Here is a 26110-nt window from a genome sequence, read left to right as displayed (position 1 = left end):
TATTTGTACCATGAACTGATGAAGAGAGGCAATGCACTGTGTCTCTCCCCCTTCGTGGTTACCCTTGCATTTCGTACTTCAACGTGTTCTTTTTTCCTTTTGATCCAGTTTATGGTCCATATATTTTTGGTGCGCCAATATTGCCAATCCAACAAAGGATCATTATGGGTTTAGGTAACAAAATTAAAATTCTTGGTTCAGTGAAAGGTAAGAAAAGTGCTGAAAGTTGAAGACAAGAAAATTACATATTGGATAAAGCACAAATATTCAACAATTTAATCAGCTGATATGTTGTCAGAGGACATCTTCCAACAGGAGAACCCACACCTCCGAAAAGTGGTACATTAATCATGCCATAATAATTCTTCTTTTGCATCCTTTTGTACCGTGTGTGGTTGCATGGGAAATCTTATTGACAACTGTTTTCAAATCCTTGATAAGTAAAGAAAAAAAGCGTAAAAGTTTTCCCAATTTTCAGGAGAACTTTTCATTGTCATGTTCCTTTGAAAGTGACTTTCACAAAGAAAGCAATTTTAGTTTTAGCTGCATTTGAACATAAGAAAAAAGGAACTTCTTTCCACTACCCAAGTAACTTCCCGGAAAACCTTTTCAGCCTTTTCCTAGTATTCATAGTTATACACAAAATGAGACAGCATGAAAGCTCCCAGACATGCCACAAATGGTTCTTCTATCATGCTCTTTTTTTCAAGTGTTTCAAATTTATTTGAATAAGTATGCAATCCATCTAGTTAATGATCCCGAGCAGATTACTGTCCTTGGGCTTAATTACCATAAAGAATGTCAATAAGAAACCATCCTGAATCTAGTTTGATGTGTGTGCTGGAACTGAGTATTAAGCAAGCATTGTCATCCAGTGATGGCACTATATGTGGTTCCACTTTAATGATTGCATATTCTTGATAGTATCCAAATTCTAGAATATAAAGTTAAAGGTTTACTTTCAGCTTCTCGATGGTTTAGTGGTGTGGGTGCTCATCATCTATTTTTGGTTAAGGAAATCCATGCATCTTCTCAAGTTATCACTAGACATATCTCAACTTAGTTAATGAAGTCAGCATGTCCTCTGGAAACCTCCTAAATTTTTAGGGCTAGTTCTTCACTCATATTGTTTGTCATGACTCCTCAATGCATAAATATATCCACCAAAACAAAAGAAAAATTACATATTTCACACTGTTTCCCTAACAAATAATTGCATAACTTCTATGACTCTGACACCAAATTCATACCTAGTTTCCTACTTCCTGGATGTGCATGTGTTTTAAGTCTTCATACCTGATCTTGCTTACATGTTCCATGCATCTGGTCAACGAGAAAACTCCATGTCATTTAATGAGATACTTTCTGCATTGACCTCTAAAAACCATGAACTAAATGCAACAATTTATAGAGCATAACCCACCAATAATAACTATGATTCAGTCCTCAGATTCCTTGTCCATCAGTTTGGAATGAAAAGAGGTGCCTTGCATTCTGTTGTCAATTGACTAGTCTGACTTGACAGCCACTGCATGGTTCTCATTGCTCCCTAGATTATCTATCTGACTCTATTTTGATATGCCAAGTACCACTATGTGATAAATTACAAGTATTATTTAATTATGTGTCACTAAATATGCCAAGGCCTTTGATCTTATTGTAATATATTATATGGCCACTTATACAAATTCACAAATAAGACAATTTAATGAAAATGACAAACTATACATGTTTATAAGCATGTATCATATGCGCATTAGTTTAAAACTGAGATAGTGACTATTTAATGGAAAATTATCTCCTAGTAATTGACATATGGAAAAAGAAACAGAAAATAAAAATGCCACCTGCATGACCATCTGCAAAAGATGCATACAAGTCATTGTGCTTGAGAGCCATCCACTGTTGGCACATATATCTATCATTGCTTGTATGATGCGTATACTTTGATCAAGAACAGATTTTAAGTCTGTGACATAGTCAGTGACTGGCAATTCTATTCGAGAGAAATGTGCCTGCAAGAAGGAAACTCAGGATAAGCAAACTAGAAAGAGCACTGCAAGGTGGTGATAAAACTCAGAAGCGATATCTATACAGAAAAAAATTACTTCATCATGAAATGTTAAAAATGCCACCAACCTGAAAGAGTAAATTTGCTTTCACATGTGGATCATCAAGGTGGTGTTCATCCACCATGTGTGGCACCTTTTCAGCTAGTGTTTTATTGATATTTTCCTAACAAAATGAAAGAGAGATCAGAAATTCTTCAGAGATCGAAGAACAACTTTAGATTCTTAAAAGACAAAGAACGAATGATCTGTTGGTTTCTGAATCAACATGAACAGAGCAAATTAAGCCCGCAAAAATGCATGAGAAGCAGAAATAATCTGAGCCCCTGTCCAGCAGCGAAGGAGATTAATGAATCCTTGATCATGCAAAAGCTATCAATGCCGTACAGACAGAAAGAATAATCTTATAAACTAAGACTCTCTCTCTCTCGGCAGTGGTTATGGTGGGGAGGTTGGTTAGAAATATGTGATTCTTCTTCAGATCCTCTGGTACTCCTTATTCTCCTCTTGTTTAGAAAGCTTCATAACAAATTGTCAAATTTTGCTGCAGAGAAGTCCGCACATATATTGGAAAGTTGGAAACAAATATTAGTAATTTCCTATTACGAACAAGCCATAGAAGCATCTTTTGCAGCCACAATATACTGGACATTATTACCAATAACAAAACCTATCTGAGCATATTATTTCTATGCTGTCAAAATCAATGATCCAATTTCCAATGGTACAGAGTTGGCTACAGGAATGGAATGTTCAGTAAGAAGGGATAAGAAAAATACCAAATACAGAGAATCTGCTGACATGACAAAGTAGTAAACGATATCAGAGTTAGGCTTTTTGGACCAATAGTTCAGATTTAATAAATTAATATGTCAAAGGATGGATCATGACAAATGATATCAGAGTCAACCTAACATTAGGCATGATGAGAGAATCAAATAGGAAAAAGCTATTGTGTACAGGATTAGAAACATGTCATGGCGTGAAAACACCACTGTGTTGTGCCTCATGTGCACCATACTAAAGTTTCAGTCTGGGTTATGTTTGGACCATGACGAGAATGTCCAACCCCAAATAGGAAAGATTATAACTTTAGTCCAACATAAGAGGTTGATAAAGATTTGGCTTATGAGTGTTTGGTGATGAGTGTACTAGGGTTACGAGTGACATAGGCTCAACAAATTGATGTGTTAGTTATTCTATTGGGCCAAGATGTGATAATTTTGATGCTATATATGTAAATACTAGTTATGATAAATGTGACAGAGTTTACCTTTTTAAACATGATCTATCATGTTAATAAATTAATAATCACAATACATCAACTTCATCCATTTTACTTGAAAGATTAAGATCCTTGAATCAATTGCACAAACTAGATAAGACTTACTGGATGTTTCAAATTTAAAAAATACTAATGCTCCATAAGAGATTAATTTGGAGAAGGAAAGATGATACAAACTTCTGTCCTAGAGAAAATAGGTTAAGGATCATGCAAAACATACCTCGTTATGTCGTACAGGAAGCTCATCAAATTCAGAAGCAGCAGAAAGAATATGCAAAAACACCTAAAAATATTTTTTAATCAGAAGTTAAATTAATATAAATCATTTTTCACTGATGACAGAAGACACACACAAAGGCCAAACATGTATTAATTTTCTTACTTCAAGTGAAGTACTGGGACCTATGTTTGACCCAAACATTGACACTGTCATATAGCTCAGGTAATATTGAGATGCTATGGAGCCCAACATCAAAGGCTCCACAGAATTTTCATTCATCTTAATGCACCCACTATCCTCAAGGTCCTCAAATGTATCTTGCATTAACCTGTTCAAGAGAATTGACAAACAAGTTCAACAAACTAATAAAATAACCTTCACAAAGTGTAGCCTGGTTATCTCATGTTTTGTTTTTTAATACCTTGAGAGATAAGAATTCAAAGTACTGGCTTCAGTATCTTCTAGTCCATAATAAGATGGATTCCTAACCTGTCATGGGTATTGATGCAAGTATCATCTTTCATGAGTTCAAAAACTAAAACAGCCATACCTGATAATATGCAGCATGTTGTTAAAACAAACAGGCTATCCAAACAGCCTATTGTCTTACAGTTTGACTTGTAAATGGAACAAACAACAAGGATAGACTGATAAAATCAAATTTTAAATTACTTTCATAGCTTCAAACTAATAGATTGAGAAAGTCTTACCAGTCGACGAAATAGGTAAGTCCAAGTTAGATAATGTACTGCATCCTCCTTATGACTGATTGTGCCCGAAACAACCTCAGCGTTAATATGGTTGTGCAAATGTTCCCTCAGATTACTTTCAACAGGGAATGGTTCATAAAGAAACTGCCAGTAAATCATGCACAAATGTCATTTCTAAATTCTTATAGCCATTCCCCATGTCAGATAACAGGAAGTTCCTTAATTTAACCTTCTTATAGAAGCTCTTTTTTGGTTCATGAACCAGAATTACAGCCTTTCCATGCTGATCATATTGTGGACGACCGGCACGGCCCATCATTTGCAAAATATCAGTAATAGGGAAATCAACATATCTCTTTGCTTTTCCATCATAGTATTCAGTACCCTGCAGTGAAGATATACAGTAAGCAATGTTTGAAAAAACACCATTACCAAGTCAGAAAACCAAAGCATATTTGAACCTTAATGATGACCAGATGGGCAGGAAGATTCACACCCCATGCTAATGTGCTTGTACATACAAGTATCTGCATGCATGAACAGAAGTTCTCAGAACTTCACTAAACAAAAGTGGTGAACATGTCAAGCCAAAAAGATATGCAAGAAACATGGGATTGGGGGGGGGAGGGGGGGGGGGGAGAGAGAGAGAGAGAGAGAGAGAGAGAAGCATAAATCTAATGAACTATGGCATAGAGTGGCTAGTTAATGAAGAAAAAGATACCTGAATCTTGTTATTAGAAAAAAGTTCTTCAACCAATGATCGGTCTCGGTCATTGAGTCCTGCATGGTGCAGTCCAATTCCAAACCGTAGTGTATGTCTTAAGTTGTTGTCAGTGATTTGTGAAAGAACCATTTCAAGGGATGCTTCTGGAATATTAAGAAATTGCCTTGGACTTTCATCTGATGCTGCAAGCTGTTGTTGAAATTATCAAACTAAATTACTCATAAAAGGAATCAATAATTTATCTGCAACTAAATGTGTGCCCCACCTGGATGAGATCAAGTGCAGTAAGTCTTGTCTGACGGCGTGAGGAGACAAAAATAAGAACAGGTTTTGCAGGTGAATGGGTACATATGGCAGCATAGGCAGGTTTGTTCATGCTATTCATCCTCGGACAGTAAAACTTGCCAGGATAACCCTGTTTGTGGAAACATATTTAAATAATCATTTAAGCAACCAAGTAAAACACTATAAAGATCCAAATTTCCAAAGCCAATCCACGTTGGAAATTAGAATTAGCTAAAATTTTAAGGGACAAAAACTTTGCAGCTGAACAACAACCTGGACATCTATATAATAATGCACATATATAATTTGGCATCATGAGTGCCAAACATGCACATTACATGAAATTAGTGATCATAAACAATAGAGAGAGAGTTAAGAAATGAAGCAATCCAGCAGAGTTGTGTGAAATGAAATTATCTGATGTGCAGTTCTTTCTTATTAATGCTAAAGCCCATTAAAAGGAGCAATCAGGAGAGAGCCTTGCCTGAATGTGAACTTCAAGAGGTACAGGCCGGACACTAGGTTTGAAATTGAATAGACCATTCTCTCCAATACCCAACCAGTCAGCCAAATCACTGAAAACTCAAAATACAGAACCATCTAATAAGATTTCGCAGGAAAAGAAATTGTCGCTAGGAAGAAACTATATCATTCACCAGGCTGGCATATTATGCACTAACATTATTAAGCTTAATAAATCAACTAATGAAACTAAGTATTAGCCCGTGAGCAAGTTTTACTCTTCATGAGGTCCTGGGTTTGGAACCTTCCTTTATAAATCATGAAACAGATATTTCATCACAATGAAGCTGCAAAGGATGATCATTTTAATGATAAAATTTTGCAATTATTAAACTATATAAGCAAAAACAATCCACCGGGCATTTGCTAATGCTGTTGACCGACCTACAAAGCATTTAATTAATGATAGAATTATGCAATTATAAAACTAACTAGGCAATCATTACCCACCGAGCATTTGCTAATGCTGTTGACAGACCAACAAAGCGTACTGAGCGCTCTGTTTGTGAGGAAATGTATCGCATCCTAGAAACAATGACCTGAAAAGTAATTGTTAGAAGACTTGATCAAACTGACCATTTACAATTAATTTTGATTGCAAAACACAAAAAGGGTTTGTGAACAAATGGAAACATAGAGCTCAGACAAAGAATAGGAAATTTGAAGTTTCATCTCGAGCACTTGCAGCAGAAATAGGGCAACCTGTTCTTTAAAGAATGGATGTTACTCTATCAGTCTATTGTGATGAACTTATCTCTCATTTAAAAAGTTGAACATAGCAACAAAGCACTATCAGTGTATGCTTTAAAGCGTCTTAAATATTGAAATAACAGCAAATCCCCACGATAATAAATTCAAGAACAGCTAGATTATAATGAACCAGACATCTCTAGGACACACATTTCACATATTGATGAAAATGAAAACAAGCATTCGCTCATATGACACCAAAAGAATGTCAAACAACATTCATAGCCCCAACGAGCTCTTATAAGTGACATGAATCCCATAATAGTATGTGAATTGCCACTTTATAAGTAAAACAGTCCAGTTAGTTAACAAGCAATTATTAAGAAGATAGAAATTTGACAAACTAAGACATTTTATAACAACAAAAACAATAAATTTGATTGTTCCTAGAATATTACTCCAATATAATTTTTATCATTCTGTCAAGATGTGTTCATTTTCAGGAAAAAATATCCAACAGTAGGATAACAAGAGAGAGATGCTCTGGAAACTACACAGAAAGTCTAGACTGGAGATCAGGTCTTCCAGGAAGGATGGCAACACTCTCTCAATATGAGTGGTTCACTAGCCTGGTGATAAGAGGTAATCTCTTGGAGCAAGAGGTCAGCATTCAATGTAACAAGTCATTTAAACAATAAACATCAATAAGCACCCATATTCTGAAGTAGTACAGCTGAATGGGAAACATATCCATGCAGCCACCCAGATATTAGTCTCTAGATGCTTCTCATGATGTACATTTTAAATGCCATTAATTTGAATGAACTTTTGCTTAAAGAACAAATCTGACTTGTTAACATGTTTCTCTTTCATCTCCTATGTTACAGCAGAAACGTAACCACAAACGAGCTCCTAAAGTGTGCAACTAAATAATGGATGTAAAAAAGGAATATTGTTAAAGCCATTAGTAAAATAGCAAATTTCTGTGCACCCTTAACAGTGAAAGAGTATAATTAAGTACCTCAAGAATAGGTCCTCGATCAGCTCCCAATAAATGTATTTCATCCAATATCATTAGCCCGACCTGCCAGTAGGCTAGAAATATAAGTATCCAGTAAAGACAAAAAAAGGTCAAAACAGAGCTTTTACCTTCATTACATAACTGCGACTTTGCCAGCTGCGACTAATCCCATCCCATTTTTCAGGAGTAGAAATAATAATATCAGCCGACAATAGTGCCATAAGATCTGGAGTGAAGTCGCCAGTCATCTCAACCTAAAAAAGGATTATTCTAGAACACCATGGAAGCATCTTAATGTAATGCAATTAACCATACACATTGCCACATACCATTTTCTTCCCAAGCTGGGAGACAAGACGTTTCTTCCAGTCATTCATTCTTTCTCGAACAATTGCCTTGAGAGGAGCTATGTAGACCACCTGAGAGTAATAATAGTACTCAAAAACTTTACTGACAAAGACATGCACCTAAGTCTCCGGTATTTATCAACATAAGCACATAAAATCTAGGGAAATTGCCCAAGATAAGCATCAAAATTTTGAAATACCAAATTACCAATTTTTTATGTTTACAACAAAAGGACTTTTTCTTATTCAAAAAATATACCATTTTTGTCCCTATGTAATATAAAGGCTATTACCTAGCATAAAATTTATGGAAACAAGGTGTCACATGATATAAACATGGTAATATGGTATCAAGCTTAAATACTTCCAATACACTATCCGATCATATGTTCTGTAATAACTATGGAATAAAAAACTGATCGAACCAATATGAACCTATCTGATCCACTATTGGGATCTAACAAAGCAATTCGCCCCGGTTTGTTCAGAACTCAAATTATCAGGAGGTAACATTTGTTAACTGAAATTGCCGCTCAATTTTAGACCACTGATGCCACTCAATCCAAAAAAGGTAAATCTGAAGGTTATCCTTCAATTCAATCATTTTCTAGTTTGTTGCAAGAAGTTTAGGGTTAGATTTCTAATCTAGTAAGATAGTTTTTAGATGAATCTATAGTTAGGTTGTAGGTGTTTTTCTTAACAGATTTGGGGCTAGACCCAAGAGGACCAAGCCTTCATCCATGCAGGTCCAGCCTAGAACTACAAGGATAAATGTGATACTAATGAATTTAGACTAAATCCACAATGATCAGCATTAATATGCATGGATCTAGTCTAAATCCGCGAGAATCTAGAGGATTAAAACTTGATCCAACATCCATCTCATTTCATTTATAAGACAATTAAGAGGAATAACAAGTGTCACAAGCAGTTGACTGAAGTGAGAAATTGTCATGCCCATTGTTCAGAATGGTTGGGCTTGAAGCAAGCAGTCCATATAGACCACAAAACAGTGTAGCCCAGTTCAACTGTCGCAATAGCAAAAAACATCGAGCTTCATAGTTGAAAGCAATCGATGAACAAAAATGTTAGCCAATTGATAGTACACCTTAGGTTCGCCATACCGTGACATGCCGTCCGATATGGGCGATATGTACTAAGTCCAATAGGGGACTGGTATAGACAATACATACTAGTCTGTTGGTACATCCCACCGTACCATATGTCAGTACGTTGGTATGTACCGTGCCTACAATCAATCGGTCCACCAATACCGACCAGTAAGGCGAACCATATAGCTTAAATACCATACTTTCTAAGGTCCAAAGAGATGAGAACGACATGGCCAAGCCTAACGGTCTCATATTCCTGCTACAAAGTAGAGCATGAACCGAGGAATGATATCTCCAGTCATACCACCCAAGTTGAGTATCATGGCACGCATGGATCCATACGATTTGTCTATGATCACAAGGAGAAAGGAAAGACAAAGGTAATCGATGACTACTAAGTGATGTGATAAAGTTTATATAATGTCGAATCCAATGGGTTCCTCGAAGTCATGGTCTTCCATCCAACATGGATCTCATGGCCAATAGTTTCATTCATGGTGATAGTTATTATTTTTCAAGAGTCGAATGCCCTATATGGCTCTTAGCATAAATAAAGTCATGACTCATGACAACCATAACTTTATCACACTACATCTTGCAAATCTGTACTTGCCACGATCATTCATCTTAAATGTCTTCTACCATATCGGTTGTCTATGATGATGAGGTCACCACTACTAACATATTACTGCATCAATGGCAAACTACTTACCAGTATCAAATGTCATAGAGGTAGTTTCATGCACTGGTCCTTCAAAATTACAAACTTTATTTTATTATTTACAACGGAATCACATTGAGGCCTTCAAACCACATTTTAAGGACTCAAGATGAGCATTTTGGTGGCAGGAGGCATAATTTAATCCATGATATTAATGCTTTTAAATTTTAATTAGGATTCTTCTATGCACGATTTCTATATATACTATTTATAATCCATATCCTAAATATATTTGAATTCATTATTCAATGTTTTATAATTAAAATTCACCTATAGTTGTTGAATATTGACTCTAATTAGGTAGAATTTGTTGAAAACCCCCAAGTCATGTTTTTTTTCAGCTGACTTAGATTGATCAAAGTCTTGCAAACTGGTAAACTTGCATACTATCTATCAATGTACTGGTATATGAACTGGGATTGTACCTAGCCTGACCAAAGACCGATATAGTAACCAAGGAATGCATTTTCGAATGTTTTGGTATGGTTCGACTTTGATCTTTATTGACTGGTCCAACTCACATGTGGGCTAGCCCAACTTCGAACAGTTCATACATAATACAGGACTTACCAAGCAGTAAGCACAGTCAACTGGGCCGTAAAGCTTGTGAACTGGGCTTATCGCCCTGAGCCCAGTTCAGGCCTGATATTGGGCTTCGAACTAGCAGTAAGCCCAACCCTTTTTTTTGTTTTAAAAATAAAAAATTAAAACCCTAAATTATCTAGTGCATTCTCCCATGCTCACGTCCACGCCCTGCATCCTTCACCACTCACTAGTTGTTGTTGGCCTCTCGCCTCCGGCCACTGCCTCCTCATCTCCTCCCCCACCACCTTCTTCTTCTCTTCTTCCTTCTTACTCCCCTTGTCTCCCTCCTCCAATGGTTTGCAGTCTGTTTCAGCGTACCGACACATGGTATGCCAGAATGGACCAAAGGAAGGACACAAGATTCGGCTATGGACGGTCACAGGTCCGATAAACGAATCTGCAAACCTTGATAGTGACCATACGAAACTTGAAACTTGGATCATAAGTATCATATAATACATGGACAAATTTTATCTTTTGATCTGCAAAGAGAAAAAACAAGTAAAAATTGAATAAAATAATCTATGGTTATTAAGTAAATCTAAAAACTTGCAGACTTTTTGGACCAATTGCCCTGCATCAAACCTTCATATCTGGTTGAGTGTTGAATAAATGCAGCATCGCAAGCTCAGCTGATATGGTCTTTCCACTACCAGTTGGAGCTCCCAAGAGAACATTGTCATCCAAGTGGTATAGGACATGGAAAGACTGCAACATTAATTAGGAAGCAAGTTCTTGTAAAATGACTATCTAAAGCAAGAACCAGAAATACAAGAATAAAAAGCATGAGAACAGTACCTGAGTTTGGATTGGATTGAAGTGTGAAAAATTGTACAGGTTTTCATAAGCTTCGTTTCCAAGAGAACTTACAGGAAGAGGTTTCAGATCTAGAAGTTCTGTGTGTGATACTTGTGTCTAAAAATAACAGCCTTCAGAATATGACAGTAGTAGCATCATCAAAGAAAAAACTGACAGATACTGACCTCTGGCAGTGTAAGATTATGGAAGGATACAGTATAAAGTGACTCAGCATACAACCAAGAATCAGACACAGCACGAATGTAGTACTGTGGTGGATGTGGTTCAAATATTGGAATAGTAAATGAAATCTTCTGTGGTTCAGCCCTTGCCATTTTCTTAGTCAATATAAAGAGTTCTGAATGGTAAATGTGGTCATTCTCTGAATCCTGATAAGGAAGTAAATTGGCAATATAAGGACATGCGGTGCCTAGACATGAATGCTTTCACTAGAACAGTTTAAGATGTAGGTACAATATTTTACCAACAAGAAAATGGCATTTGGCCTATTACAAGATATGGATTGCATTACTGCAACAGAAAATTTTGTCATATTATCAGGAAATTAGCATCCACACATCCTAAAATGTGATTACAACTGGTTACTCAAACAATTCTAGCAAAATCTAGATCCTAAGAGTTCCATCTCTACCTGCCGTGTCATGTTTTTTTTTTTTCCCTCTTTTTGACAAAAGATAAGTGATGAAGTTCGGATTTGATCTCAAAACCTTGTTATCAATAGTCAAGGTCTTTACCAACTAAGTTTTCTTATGTCTTCCGAGATTTGTTGGATAAGGTTGAACCCTCATCCTTTGGTAAGTGGGTCCTACTTTATCATTGCTGATGCAGCCTCGTTAAGTTGCTATTGTGTCAATTGTCACGACATGATTAACCACATAGTCCAGAAATGCTTAATTACAAATCTATAGTAGTAAGTCTATCAGGTTTTTAACGCAACCAATCATGAACATCAAATAGGACTATTGGACACCATAGTTAAACATTTTTTTCTAACATTGCAATTTCCTTTCTTAGTAACAGGGCAGCAAATAAAAAAGAAAAAAATAATTTTAATAAGTACACAATTCTGAAAATTAGAAACCCTTTGTTCCAAAGGGACAAGGGATTTACACTATGTCCTATTCCAACCTATTCCACCCACTTCTTTAAATAATATTAACCATTATTTACCAGGAAAACAGGCTATTTGCTTACTGTCATGTTCTTGCAATATGAAAGTCAAAATATGTCTAAAAATAATTCTGAATCCCTTGTGCAAAACCTACTGAGAAATCCTACCTCACACTGAAATTATCTTAACCGACCTACAATATTGTGTCATCATAAGCTGACCATGTTCATGCTACTTATTGTTTCAAAATGTCTGAAAACACTAGAAGATGTTCGGTTATGAAAATGTTAAGAACAAGTTCATTAATTCATGCAAAGCAGACAATAACTAAGGATTTTAATGATGACAAACACAAAACACATTTTATGTACCTCAACAAGGATCCACCAGCGCTCAGCAGTACCATGAAACCGGTCCTTCCAAACAAAGTCTGGAGTTATAAGCAGATCTACCTAGAGAAATGACATGATATCAAGCTAAAAAATATCACTCCTGGGTGATGACAAGGATTTCAAGCAGGTTAGCTGTAATGCACTATACCTTTAAAACTGTTCTGGTAATTGGGCTAACAGTAGCAGATAAACTGATGCTCGGAAAGTAACCCAGGAATTGCTTGACCAACTACCACAACAAAATAAAGCCAAAATGTGTTTGATATTAAACTAAGAGCAGCTTATTATCATATTTCAATAGTAACACACCTTTCCACCAGGAGCATAACGAATTAAAGCGCCAATATCTTTCTCTTCCATCTCATATAGACGGTCCAAGTCTGTGCCTCTTTCTTCAAGTTTTCTCAATACCTGAAAATGTATAACTCAGAATACTTTGTAGTCATGAGTTCAAAATAGTGAGACAGTAAAACACTGTGTCAACAAACTTCTGCTGAAAGCTCTCGGTCAAACTGTCTAAGTGGATGTTGATAAGGCCAAATTTGTCGATCAACAGCCTTGCAATATTGCAACATGAAAGATGACATTTCGCACCATCCCCTCCGCAAACAAATCTCAAATAGAGCACGCATAATGCGACCCAGGCTTGCACTAATATATGCAGCATCTGAGATTAGAGAGAAGCTCTCAATTGAACCATGTGAAATGTACACCTAGAGAAATTCCATCAGAATGATTTCAGAAATTGGACTTCAAGTCACATACAAAAGGAATAAATATTAGATTCACATATGTAGGTACACACCTGAATAAGGATTGAAATTTTTCCATGCTTGTCAGTTGTTCCACCTTTTATTTCCAATGGGCATGACATTTTGGATAGATTTTCCAGTTCGTCCTGTTCCTCCTCTCTAACAACAATGTTCTCAAATTCAGAAGAATGGGCTACCATATTAATAACCTGCAGTGTAGAATATTGGTGAAAACAATTTAAGCAATATATTTATATATATATCTCACTAGACAGAATCAAAATCTGGAAATAGTCGTACTTCACTGTCGCTCATGTGGCGCCTAAGCATCTCATTGTAAGTCTCAACACTGGAATACTGAAGGTAAAAGTGGCTGGCTATGCGGCCAAGCTCTGTGCAGTAGAAATTGCCACTTTTCTCATCAAAGCGCATCATTTTTGCTTTGTCAAGAGCACGTGCAACGTCAATTATAAGAGACCTTTGCTTGGAGGCTAAAGAAGGATCACCAATGACCTAAAAACAAAGAAGAAAGCAAAATGTTAGCCTAAAGAAAACTTTCCCAACCAACCATCATTCAAGGAAATATTGATTAGGACTTAAATTTTACAATGGTTACAATTAGGGTTTTTAATTTCGAATGATACCGCCCGTACCAGGCGGTACGTACCGGTCTGTTGTACAATGGTCATAATCAGGGTTTTTAATTTCGAATGATATCGCCCGGTACTATTGTACAATGGTTACAATCAGGGTTTTTAATTTTGAATAATACTGCCTGTACCGGGCGGTACGTACCGGTCCGCCAACAGATCGGTATGCGAACCGCCCACTATCGGGCAGTATCGTCGATTGGGCCTATTTTTGCCCTGTTATCACCCGAAACCAGTCGGTGACGGTCGATTTTGACCGTCGTCGCCCGCTACTAGGCGGTATTAGCCGAGGGAGAAGGAAGAAAAGGGAGAACATGGAGATCCGGTGCCGCTCTCCCTCGACGATCCTGATCCGTCGCCGCCCTCTATCACCGGACGCTGTAGATGAGATGTCGCCTCCTCCTCGTCTGAGGTGACGAGGCCTCGGCGTCGCCAGCGACTTCTCCTAATCCGCGTGGGGAGAAGAAGCCTCAGCGTGGGGAGAAGAAACCTTGGCGACGTCGTCAAGGCTTCACGAGGAGAAGAAACTTCCTGCGAAGAAACCTTGGCGACATCGTCGAGGCTTCGAGGTTTTCTTCTCCCTATGCGAAGAGAAGAAATGACGCGACGTCGCCCTTTTTTATTTTTTTCTTTTATTTATTTATTTATTTATTATTATTATATATATATCAAGCGGTATGTCAAAGCATACCGCACGGTATACTCATACCGTACTGTACCGAGCTAAACTCAATACTCCGGTACGATACGAAATTACGAACCTTGGTTACAATTAATCGATACAAATTACTTGGTTGGCCCATACAACTTACATTGACTTACAACAGTGCTTGATGAAAATTCAGTTCAAAATTACATGCAAACCGGTATTTTTATGAGGTAGTCTAAGAGACATAACTACAATATTCCTATTTCTTGGTGGGGTACGGGGAGACAGATGATCATAGCGAGGTAACCACAAAGACTTTGTTCAGTAGAAAAACCTAAACTAGGTTTGATTTTAGTAAAATAAAATAGAAAGTTTACATCAAACTCATGCTGCAACATCACAAACTTTTATCTCCAGCCAAGATTTTTCTTGTTACCTAAATTACAAATTTACAACATCAAAAATAATTATGGTTTAGGGCTTGAGGCATTCCTTAACTTTCATAGCTTTCAGCTTCGGCAGCACAGTGAAGGAAACAGAATGAAAACAGCAAGTATTAATAAAACTATTGAATATAAAAATTACACTTGAAAAAGTAGAACATTCAGATGATGAAGGTTGGGATTAATATTTTCAAAGTGATATATAGACAATGTACATAGTCAACTATTTAGACATGGTTTATGCTCATGCCAGGTTCATATGGAAGAATAAAAAAAGAATACCAAGAGTAAGAAGAAAAAACCACTAGGGCAATTCCTGTTGTTCTAACATTTGCAATGTCGAACATGAATCCCATCTTGACAGGCACACTAGCCTTGTTAAGTAGAAAACCAGGACGAGAAGTAAAAAAGAAGCAACAGCAATGTCAATCAGAATTCAAGATGAATTTTATAATTTAGAGCATAAGAGTCCATAAGAGAATTTGGGATCTTATTGAAGAACTATAAGAGACAATAATTCAACCACCATGCTTGACTACTAGGAATATCTAGCAAACAACAATCTAGTGGCAAGAATTAACAAGAAGCTGACAGAAATCTTTAAATGCATTAGAATGATAAAATCCAGTATGATGTGGACCTCATCCCATGATATTCCATACACCAGAGGATTCGTCTTCATCCGTATAAATAAATACGTATAACCAAGCCAAGCACAAGCTTCTTTGACATTTGTTACGGTTCCTAATGCTACCTCAGCATTCAAGTTATCCTTCATTGAGCTAATAAACTGCAAAAAAGAAAACAATAAGCCATGCTAAGAATAAAAGACTTCATAAAAGAATAATAGCTAAAACCAAAAAATATCATTTCAGAGTTAATTATTAACCAAAAACAGCAATATATTCAGTGGCACAGCTAAACAGAATTTTATGTTAGCACCAGTCCAGCAAAAATGAGAAGGAATTTGAAAAGACAGTATTAAAAATTATCGTGTATCACAACAATGACGCATAAAGCAGGAGACAAGCACAATCCACATTTAATTTGAAATAGGGCCAGAAAACAAGAATATCTGCATTTAATCAAGTCAAACCTTGATGGCAAGAATTATTTAATTGTAAAGACAACATTATAATAGCAAACTGAGCCTGAGATTTTCAAAGCTGACAAGTAGTACATCACAGAAAAAAATAACAAAGTGAAGTAAAAAATAAGGCATTAATAACTACATATTCAGATATTCTTCAAAGTTCAAACAAAATGATAAAAACATATAACAAAAACCTAAAAACAGAGAAAAACCAAATTATAAAATGAGCAGGAAGCATCATACATTTACTCATCAGATTGTATAGTTGATAACAGAAGTTCCTATAATGTTTACAGATACGGTTATCCCAAATTCCAAATTGACAATACAGAAACTATCAATATGTCAGCAACGATTCCAGGGAAAAAAGCACCATGGGAAGCAAGAGAGCTTAATTGCTTTCTATAATAGATTTGATAAAGAGGAGTCAACCTGACTTTCTATTGGGAGTTGGCTTGTCAACAATCTCAAATAATAAGCCAGTTTGTCATGAGTTGTAAGTATGATGCCTTCACCACTCTTGTCAAACTGTGGTCTCCCAGCACGACCAAAGATCTAGCATAGTCATCCACAAAACAGTTTAGATGATTCTCGTTCACAAGACAATGACTCAAACAATTATCCAATTTGTGACAGCAGTACATGAATATTACCTGCATGACATCAAGCATACCCAAGTCCCGCCATCCACCAGCCTTAGGATCATACAGTTGTGTGCCCTGAAGTGGTTGCACAAACAAAAGACATCATGCATGCTATGAATCTTTAAACATATGTGTGTTTATGTCTGTATCTACACATATGAAAACATTGTAAGTGTATATAACATAATATAATTATAACCCAACCAGTGATACACGATGTGTTCCATTCAGGATTTTACAATAAGCTGCAATAGGCATGGTATGAACACCTGCTTGATAGGAACAAGTTTCTTTTAGAAGTTGGTTTAAAGAAAGACGAAAATGATGGAGTTATTGACAACCAGCACAAACCTAAGACATGCATCCTCTTAGATTTTCTAGAAAGAGAAAAAAATGAAAAAGGAAAGCAAGCTATAGAGTTTGATCTCCATAATCAATTGAAGTCTGTTAGACAGAAGTCACTTCTACATAGATAATTTTCCAATTATCTTTTCTGGCAGGCTCAATTCAATATGATTTGTTTATAACTCATGGTTTTCTGAAGACATCTTAAAGCGAAATGACTGATGATCTTAAAGATGTCTAATAAGTCTTATCAATTGGGGTCCATGTATCTTCTGAGAAGCTTGTGTAGGTCCATGATTTCACGTCACATTTCTTATGATACACGTCTTTTCGTATGCAAATATCACTTGCAATGAACTAATGGTTCCAGACAATTTGCAGATCATATTTCAACCTTGTCCATAATTTGGTAGGCAAGTATAGCAATTCAAAAGAAAAACGATCCGGATCACATTTTTGACACCCTATAACAAAGAGTGTTACACCCTGATCAAAAGTACATAATTTTCTAGGGCACCCACAATTCTGAAGCACATACACTGAAGGACACATCAGCTCAGAAAAATGAGAAAATAGACAATATGGAAGCATGGAGTGACAAATATCAACTTCAGAGCTTCCTTAGCAAAGAAGGTGTCACCAAACAATCATCTTTCACTAGGCAAATTAATAAACCAATTAGTTGCTAATATGTTTGGTTAAGAACTTAAGATAGAATGAACACAAAGGTCTCCTGCTCCAACTTACCTTGATAATTACTGTATGAGCTGGCAAATTTACTCCCCACGCCAAAGTTGCAGTACATACAAGAACCTGAAGCAGAAAGTTTAGAGCATTTTTTCCACTGTCGTGACCAAGAACTGTCCACTGACAACCTAATTGTGCTTACTTTAAGTAGACCATCAGAGAAAAGACGCTCAGTCAGGGCTCTATCCGAACGAAGCATACCAGCATGATGAATACCAAAGCCAGATTCAAATAACTCAACAAGTTCTCGATTTCTGGATTTAGTAACTTCTTTCTGAAATGCGTAAAACAATCAGTCATCTAAAATTGGACATAAGTTGCCACCTGCAAGTACCACTGGCAGTTTACCTTGACCAAAGGAAATTGAGGATGTTTATCATTCATAAATAACTCCAAGTCACCAGCCTTTAACGCTAACTCAATCTGCATCACATGACACAGAGAAGTATTAGAACAAACAAAGGGGAAAATTGTCAAAATGTAGTTGCAGGTCAAACAATACACCATGCGTCAACAGGTGATCAAGAAGAGAAAAAACATTCATGTCTATGCACAATTGTATGCACCAAACAAGATAGGTTCATAAAGCTGCAGTGAAGACAATTAAGATTTTCCTATTTGCAAAAAAACCCAAAAAAGAACACTAGAGTCTTCATTTTTGTATGCTTGAGATAACCTGCTTGTTTAACTAGCACATTAGATCAAGAATATCCTCTGAGAAGACAATTTTTTTCAATATTTCCATTTCCCAATAAGAAATGTATCATGAAATAACTCCTATCAACAAATTTTCTCCCACCTGGAAGGGAAGTTTCGTTTGAGAAGCAGGTGTCAAAGATACTACAGGTAGTAACTCGAAGGTACAACCTCTTGTGAACAGGCTTTAATTGCCAGATCTGAATGGCTTCAGAAATAACAAACCACCACCAAGGTACTGGAAGGACATTGGCTTGACCCATCCCCTTAGGAAGTCACTTATCCTTAGTTATAATCAAGCACCTGGAGTCCACAAGCTTCTGCAGCTGAAGTTTCACATAGTACCCGAAATCACTCATCAGTGGTTAAACTGGCCTCTGGGTGGTGTAATAGAATTCAAGCCTTGTCTCTTTGTGTTGCCGATTGCAATACATAGGAGATTGATAGCTTCAGAGGCCTTACATATTTCCTCTTTATACAAATTTCTGTTTTGGGAAAATGATGAGTGAATTAACTAATCTAATTTGGAAGTACCACCACATTCTCAGCAGATGGTTGTTTGTGGCTAATCCTTAGAAGCAAGGTCATGAAAAAGCTTGGACTATTGATGCTTCCTGCAGCATCTGTAGGCTTGTAGCTATAGGCCTACAGCACTAAATTCATTGGCTATATTTTTTCAACAATGTTACTTAGCCAGATTTTAAATGCAAGCCATCGGACACCACATTGTGCATATGCAGTGTGAAGGTGCATATCCACTTTCTTTCTGAAATACATAAAAAATAGTTTAAAATTAGAAAAGCATAAGCATATCTTAGTGTCATCTGCATCAATTCAAAAGCCCCTATAAATTCCTAAAAAATGATACTCATATCATGTCAATCTAACATAATCATGATATCAAATAAACGCATGTCACCACAATACAGAAAATTAATAATCAAGGACCTTCAGTACCAAATCAAGCTACTCAAAAAGGTGAACCATTGAGGAAGAGAAGCTAAAGTTTGCAAATAAATTATATCATATATGTTTCTAAAAAAATACAAAAAAAACTTTCCATAGCTTCACAACACTGTGAGCTAATTTATCTTGCTATAAAATTGATTACCAAAGTTCTTGCAGTTTTCCCAGTGTCCTTGCGTGAATGAACAAAAACCATTGCTTGATGTCCTTGCTTTATCGAGTCCAAGACCTGGTATAAATGGCTCATGATAAGTATCAAATGTCATCTCTATTTATAACCTATGAATCATAACATAAGTCAAGACCTTGTCATAGCATATCGAATTGAATAGAAGATTCTTTTTAGAATAATCTTTCTCACTGATCCCAATATACTGTTGAGATAGGGGAACTGGACGATAGCTTGAATCAAAAAAGAACAGTCCACTTTCTGGATTTACATGTAAAAACTGTGCAACCTGGTCATTTTTACAAAGATGTCACAAGTGAAGAAATAGATCAGAGCTAGAAGCCAGACTTTATGCATTGGTTGTTTATTGTAAAAAGTACCTCTAAATAATTTGGTAAGGTGGCAGATAAACCCACAATACGTATCATTGATTGTGTTGACTCAACCTGTAAAGTGACAAGTGATCAATTGAACAAATAGCAAAAACTAAGGAAATTCAACAAAAGATGTAACATAACTATGATAAGAAGCATCAGAACAGTACATATTGCTTGATGTAACATATGCATCAAGCAATATGTTAGTTTAGTTTAACAATCCATAGATTAGTTTACACCAGGTACTTGAGCCAGCAAAAATTTCATGGAAAAGAAGATCTATCAAACTAATGAATTTGTGAAACATTGATTTAGAAGGTCAGGACCTTTAAATGAGCTCTCCTCTGCAAAATACTGTACTATGTGAAGGAAAAACAAACAATAAGTAGAGAAAGTCGACTTAATCAGACATTATAATATACATTTTATGATGTCTCCAGAGTCCTTAGTCAAAACAAAGAAATTCAACATATCATTATCAGCAAGTTTAAGACATAATTATGTACATCAGACGTGTCCTGGGTATAAAATGACAACCAGCAACAATATGCAAAGCTCATTGACTGCAAGTGTAGAAGCCTCCTACAAGTCAGTTCTCTTTCACTCCCTCTGCATCTACATAAACTAACGGACCAATCTATTCAGCTGCCTCTCACAGATGTAACGTGTGGAGTCATACGTGGGTCCCACCACATAAAGGTAATCACATTTTCCTACTTTACATGTAATTGTATTAATTCTTCAACAAATCAGAATACAAACACAGTAGAATGAATAGCTCAAAAGAGGAATATTCAACCTAAAAACTCATCTAGCAAGATGTCTGAGTTGGTCCCTTGTACAGGCCATTAGTTGCAGGAAAAGAAAGGTTTACATGAGCGAAAGTTGGCTTTTCCCCTAAGAAAAAAATCCTGGCGAGATCACATATGTTCATACAAGAACACTCAACATGCTCAGGGGTCACTATCTTTCACATGCAAAAGCTTCTTCGTTACCAAAGAATTTAGCTCATTAAGGGAACTGCCATTAACATATATATAGACTGAAAACCACATGTAAAAGACCTGATACCAAAGACAGTACACTTTTACTAAATCCTACAGTAACACAAAATATATCTATGAAACATGCCAAACAGTAAAAAGATCCCAGCAACACTGAGATGAGTCTCATAAATACAACATTAAGCATGGCATGATTAAGTGCTCTTCAAAGCCAAACTGCAGCTTTATAGCCAGCTAATTGCTCTGGACAAATTGCTGCTGACTCCTAGTACCCCAGCTAAAAAAAAGGGCAGTTCACTGCATAAGGTTCCCGTCAATATAGAATCTGGAGAAGATCAATCAGTATACTATAACATTGTAATGTTCAAGTTCATTTCCAAATAGCAATCTACAAAACCTATCAAAAATGGGCTCTAAATTTCTGTTCAAGATTTAGAAATTATAGGACAATGAAATCTTGAATGAAAATTGAGATTTAACAAACTTCTTTTTTGAAGAAGACGAAATTAACAGTCTCCCAAAGGCCTTATCCTCAAGAAGTCTGTCTGCTCTCATAGAGCAATAGCCATGACAAAGAAACGGATACACACGGGAAATCAATGACAAGTGAATTCCTCGTCCACCTATAATTTTCTCCTCTTCTCCGCCACTTCCTTTCCTTATCTTCCTATGTCGATGATCAATGAATCGACCAAAATTGGATGGTGGCTACTGGCTACATTTTCAACCTGTTGAGGTAGCAGGACTTGTGATTCAAATAAGAATCAACCAGAACCATGATTTAAGCCATGAGCACTACAAATATCCAATGATTTCCTAAGAGCCAGATCATCCGATCTTTTACGCCATGGACAGTATAACAAAACCAATGTGTTCTCTAGAGGTTGTGGCAGATACGTTAAGAAGAATGATCTTGCAAAAGGCCATTGTCAAAGTAAGTAGTTACAATGTTATATCTGTTTTAGCTAAATCATATAGGAAATGACAAGGACTACATCTAAACAATAAACAATAAGATATAGAAGAAATTTACTTTGCTACGTCAAACATGTAGAGATGCATAAAATGTTAACCCAAAAGCAGTTTTGCACAACTCCAGAAACTTACTTGTCGGAGGGTTCGAGCAACAAGAGCTTCTATTACTGAGCCTCTGTCATCATTCAGCAGATGTACTTCATCAATAATTAAGAGCTTAACCAGCATTGACAATGACATATCACTGCTTTTGCGAGTAATAACATCCCATTTCTCAGGCGTCGTCACTATCATCTGAGTTCATAAAGTTAGATAGTTTTACACAGATGATTCTCATAGATGAACAGATTCGACATCAAGAGATAACCTGAGTCTCTTCTAGCTCATTCTTTGACAATTGCATGTCTCCAGTAAGTTCTTTTACAACCAGGTTTAGGGGAGATAACCGGTGACTGAATGTGGCAGTCACCTCTGCTGCCAAAGCCTATGCCAGAACACATCCGTAAAAATGAGCTGAGCTCGCCGATAAATCAAGATCACATGAAGTGGGGGAATACCTTCATTGGAGCCACATATACTATTTTGAATTCATCTTTGTGCAAAAATCCATCCTTGAAGTTTTGTTTGATCTACAACAGAAGATCTAAATTAATAACTAAAGAAATGGCTGTTGGAAAGATAAGAAGAAATAAATAGGTGATCTATAAAGGTTATTAAAAAATAGCAAGGATTATGAATAAAATTGCCCTTGAAAACATATGGTCATTCAGCTTTGTAGAAAACCACCTCATGGAGAATAGCTATCATAGCAATGTTCGTCTTTCCAGCACCTGTTGGTGCACAAACCTGCAAGATCATTAGATTTTAATATGGGAGAAAACCAAGTGCCATATTTGAATTCATTTACACTTCAAAACGAGATCATAAAGAACTGAAAGCAGTGTAGTTGTGTAAATGAAGAGGATGAAGCCTGGTTACAAGAATGTTTTCATTTGTATGATATGTTGTTTGGTATATACGACTCTGGATGCGGTTCAAGGATTTGTATCCACGGAAAGCAGCTTGAGCAAAATCATCCAGTTCTTTAATTTCAATCTGGTACAGAGAGAGGCCAAAAAATTGTAGTTAGAAAATAAGGAACATGTACTAGAAAATTTCAATCTGTTTTTCTTGTTGCATTGGGCAATAATTCAAGTTAAATGTTAGAAAAGCTTTAAAATAATAAGCTTCATTACCATATGGCAAACCAACACCTAAATAAGTCCTAACACCCTTGATATCTGGATTTACCACCAATCTTTAATTGACTAGGCAATAAAACTATCGGCTACAAAGATTTCATGAATAATCATCAAGTCTGAAGAAAAAGTAACTCTAGTGCTCGCCAAACCTCAGATAAACATAGGCCAGATATGAAGCATTAAAAAAGATGCAATCATGGTAAGATCCCACAAAATCTCAACACTATTGTTGTAGTCAAGACTTAAGAGATCTAAGAATATGAGTATTACCAACAAAAATGTAAGGGCAAGAAAATTTTAGTTACTGAACCACAATCGGTAGCTTATAGCTTCTAGTTCTATCATCTTTGGGTCCTAGAAAGCAGGTGCAACCAATTTATATGTCAATCAAACATATGTTATTTGTTCATACAGAGGGTAATGTTTCCAAAAAGAAAAGAATTGTTAATTGATTCCAGGTGCAACTGGGATAAAGATGATATTCAGCTGCTATATGAACAATTGTAATCTAGTCTGGGATGAGTTAGAGATGAGCATTGAAAGAATCGAAGACAGGTGGATTGATTTGCTATAAGATCAGAGAAGAAACAGTTTAGTGGACTCTAAGATTGATGGGGACATGAAAAGAAAAAAGAGAGGAGAAACCAAGAGGCTGCTTTCTTTGGCTCATTAGCCATCCAATTCCAACCATGAAGGAACTGTCATTCAAATATATGAGACACACACACACACACAAAAGTTTCCAAGAGACCAAACAGCCTTTCACATGTTCAATTAACCCCTATACACAAGTCAACTATACTAATAAGTCTGATCTGAGTTCAACCTGGACTAACTCATTGTGGCCCAAATATAAATTAGTATGCTAAATGACCTCTTATAAATGTCAACTGATCTAGCAATCATATGATTCCAAGTTCAACTTATGCAGTTCTTCCTATAGTCTGTTGCAGGCAATTTTTCCTAAGCAATGGCAACAAAACACCTGTCTCATCATTGTGAGAAATGGTCTATTAATAACTACAGGTATAATCTGAGAGATATCCTAGAAGACCACATGCAGACTTCATGGACTGGCCAGTTATTGCTAATTTTAGGTTGCATCAGCCAGGGTCTGCCGTACCGAGCCGTACCGCCCGGTACGGGCGGTACGTACCGGTCCGACAGGTTTTCGGTACGCGGACCGACTGTTACCGGTCCGAGGTACTGTAGCAGTTACTGTAGCACTATAGCAGTTCTACAGTACTCGGTACACCTAGGTGTACCGCTCTGTCACGGACAAACTTCTAAACAAGGTGTTTGATGTAATGCTTATGTATGTCCGTGTCGTTTGGCATGTTCATGCCTTGTACAGAATGTAAAGGGGCGGCCGAAGGCTTAATAGTCCCATTTTAGTTGGGTTGGTGGCCTCTTTAGGCTTGTAAATAAAGGTTGTGTCATGTAGACACGTGCGAGAGCTTTTCGGTCTGTAATGGACCATTTTACCCTTTGTTGTGCCACTGTTCAGAGCTTGTAAAGTTTGTTTGTAATTTGCATTGTCTATGAAGTGTTTTTCGGAGATGTTTGCTTGTGGATCCCGTTGGAGGCGTTCTCTCTAACCCGTTCTCTCTTTTGGTGGTCCTAAGGGACAATGGGAGGCTTCGGGGAGGCTGACCTTTGCGGACGGACGCGTGAGGGTGCCGCACGACTTAGGTAAATCCAGCTAAGGTCGTGACATTATGGTATCAGAGCGGGACAAGCACTCATAGAAACACTTAGCATGCAAACGTGGGGGACCTAGCGGGGCTGCGTTGAGGGCAGTCAGCACACGCGCGACCGTTTAGGGGAAAACGGGCATGGAGATGTAGGGAAAAGGAGTCGCTCGGAGGAGCGGGCATCTAACATTGGCATTCAGAGGAATGGCCAACCCTTCGCGCAAGAGGCACCACGAGAACAGGCAAGCTTGGAAGAATTTGGAGCGCACAAAGGTTGGGATGGCTGAGTTTGAGCTACGGCTCAACGTTGACAACTATACTTGATGGTGCTCTAGGCAAGCGAGGCGCTTGGCAAGAATGAGACCATGCAAGGTGGAATGAGTTTCTCAACGACCAAAAGAGTTATGCAAAGCTCACAGAGGTGAGGGGAATTGCTAACTCGAAGAATTTGGTACTCATGCATGGGCTTGTATGCGGACGATGGAATGTTCGTGGCCATCCCAAGGCAACCGAAACTCGGCGCCATGGAGCATTGAAACTTTCTCTTCGGCATGTGAAGGATACGTCCGTAGGAGGCTGAAGTGTGCAATGAGTTCAGCATGTTGCTAGGCCTTGAGGGGTGCAGCGGGGACTGTATTGACGGGGAGTCGCAATCTAGCAAGTGCGTTTGTAGGGGGCAGAACAATGCACAGTTTGTTCAGCAGATCGGAGTAGTCCAAGGGGATGGTGGTCTCCGAAACGAAGAGAGATGTTGCTCCAATGGGACAGTTATCCAGGAGGGATAAGTCTCGGCTCTCCAGAGGGAGAATCATGTGCGACGGACTGCACATGTTGAGGAGGAGTACCTCAACAAACAACAACTCCACGAAGCTCAATGGACCGAGCAAGCGGCGAGGAGTCGTCGCATGATCTCGCTTGAGAGAATGCATTGGTGGATGCATTGCGAGATCAAGTGGGGGAGCGACCCAAAGCAACTCAAATGGAGACACACTTGGAGTCGATATGGAGATCGGACTCAAGGGAGGGCTGACCCGTGGAATGGTGGGCACGAG

At 37.4% G+C, this 26110-nt stretch overlaps 1 protein-coding gene across 4 annotated transcripts in view; it reads right to left on the bottom strand.

Annotated features, from left to right (window-relative positions):
• LOC135620041 (DExH-box ATP-dependent RNA helicase DExH14-like) overlaps positions 1–26110 on the bottom strand; it is a 43666-nt gene that overhangs the window by 5646 nt on the left and 11910 nt on the right. For all 4 annotated transcript variants that reach the window (XR_010489604.1, XR_010489605.1, XR_010489606.1 and 1 more), the window contains exons 8-45: positions 23102–23218; positions 22910–22969; positions 22681–22752; positions 22491–22607; positions 22256–22417; positions 20148–20213; positions 19904–20056; positions 19744–19827; positions 18285–18359; positions 18079–18210; positions 17937–18002; positions 16854–16919; positions 16633–16755; positions 15748–15897; positions 13666–13878; positions 13419–13574; positions 13102–13326; positions 12923–13024; positions 12762–12842; positions 12593–12673; positions 11275–11478; positions 11090–11206; positions 10877–10999; positions 7856–7945; positions 7655–7780; positions 7527–7589; positions 6266–6354; positions 5778–5868; positions 5274–5423; positions 5006–5197; positions 4746–4811; positions 4514–4669; positions 4285–4428; positions 3996–4063; positions 3737–3902; positions 3575–3637; positions 2140–2235; positions 1848–2015 (exon numbers count right to left, since the gene is read on the bottom strand). Coding sequence is in view for 1 of the 4 variants with exons in the window: in XM_065122637.1 (XP_064978709.1) it covers positions 1848–2015; positions 2140–2235; positions 3575–3637; positions 3737–3902; positions 3996–4063; positions 4285–4428; positions 4514–4669; positions 4746–4811; positions 5006–5197; positions 5274–5423; positions 5778–5868; positions 6266–6354; positions 7527–7589; positions 7655–7780; positions 7856–7945; positions 10877–10999; positions 11090–11206; positions 11275–11478; positions 12593–12673; positions 12762–12842; positions 12923–13024; positions 13102–13326; positions 13419–13574; positions 13666–13878; positions 15748–15897; positions 16633–16755; positions 16854–16919; positions 17937–18002; positions 18079–18210; positions 18285–18359; positions 19744–19827; positions 19904–20056; positions 20148–20213; positions 22256–22417; positions 22491–22607; positions 22681–22752; positions 22910–22969; positions 23102–23218 (4473 nt within the window). In the remaining 3 variants the exon portion in view is untranslated. The remainder of the gene's footprint in view (positions 1–1847; positions 2016–2139; positions 2236–3574; positions 3638–3736; positions 3903–3995; positions 4064–4284; positions 4429–4513; positions 4670–4745; positions 4812–5005; positions 5198–5273; positions 5424–5777; positions 5869–6265; positions 6355–7526; positions 7590–7654; positions 7781–7855; positions 7946–10876; positions 11000–11089; positions 11207–11274; positions 11479–12592; positions 12674–12761; positions 12843–12922; positions 13025–13101; positions 13327–13418; positions 13575–13665; positions 13879–15747; positions 15898–16632; positions 16756–16853; positions 16920–17936; positions 18003–18078; positions 18211–18284; positions 18360–19743; positions 19828–19903; positions 20057–20147; positions 20214–22255; positions 22418–22490; positions 22608–22680; positions 22753–22909; positions 22970–23101; positions 23219–26110) is intronic.

This window comes from Musa acuminata, chromosome BXJ2-8 (genome assembly GCF_036884655.1).
Source record: "Musa acuminata AAA Group cultivar baxijiao chromosome BXJ2-8, Cavendish_Baxijiao_AAA, whole genome shotgun sequence".
Classification (NCBI taxonomy): Eukaryota; Viridiplantae; Streptophyta; class Magnoliopsida; order Zingiberales; family Musaceae; genus Musa; species Musa acuminata.
Note: the sequence above shows the minus strand (reverse complement) of the source record. Positions and strands in the feature narration are given on the sequence as shown.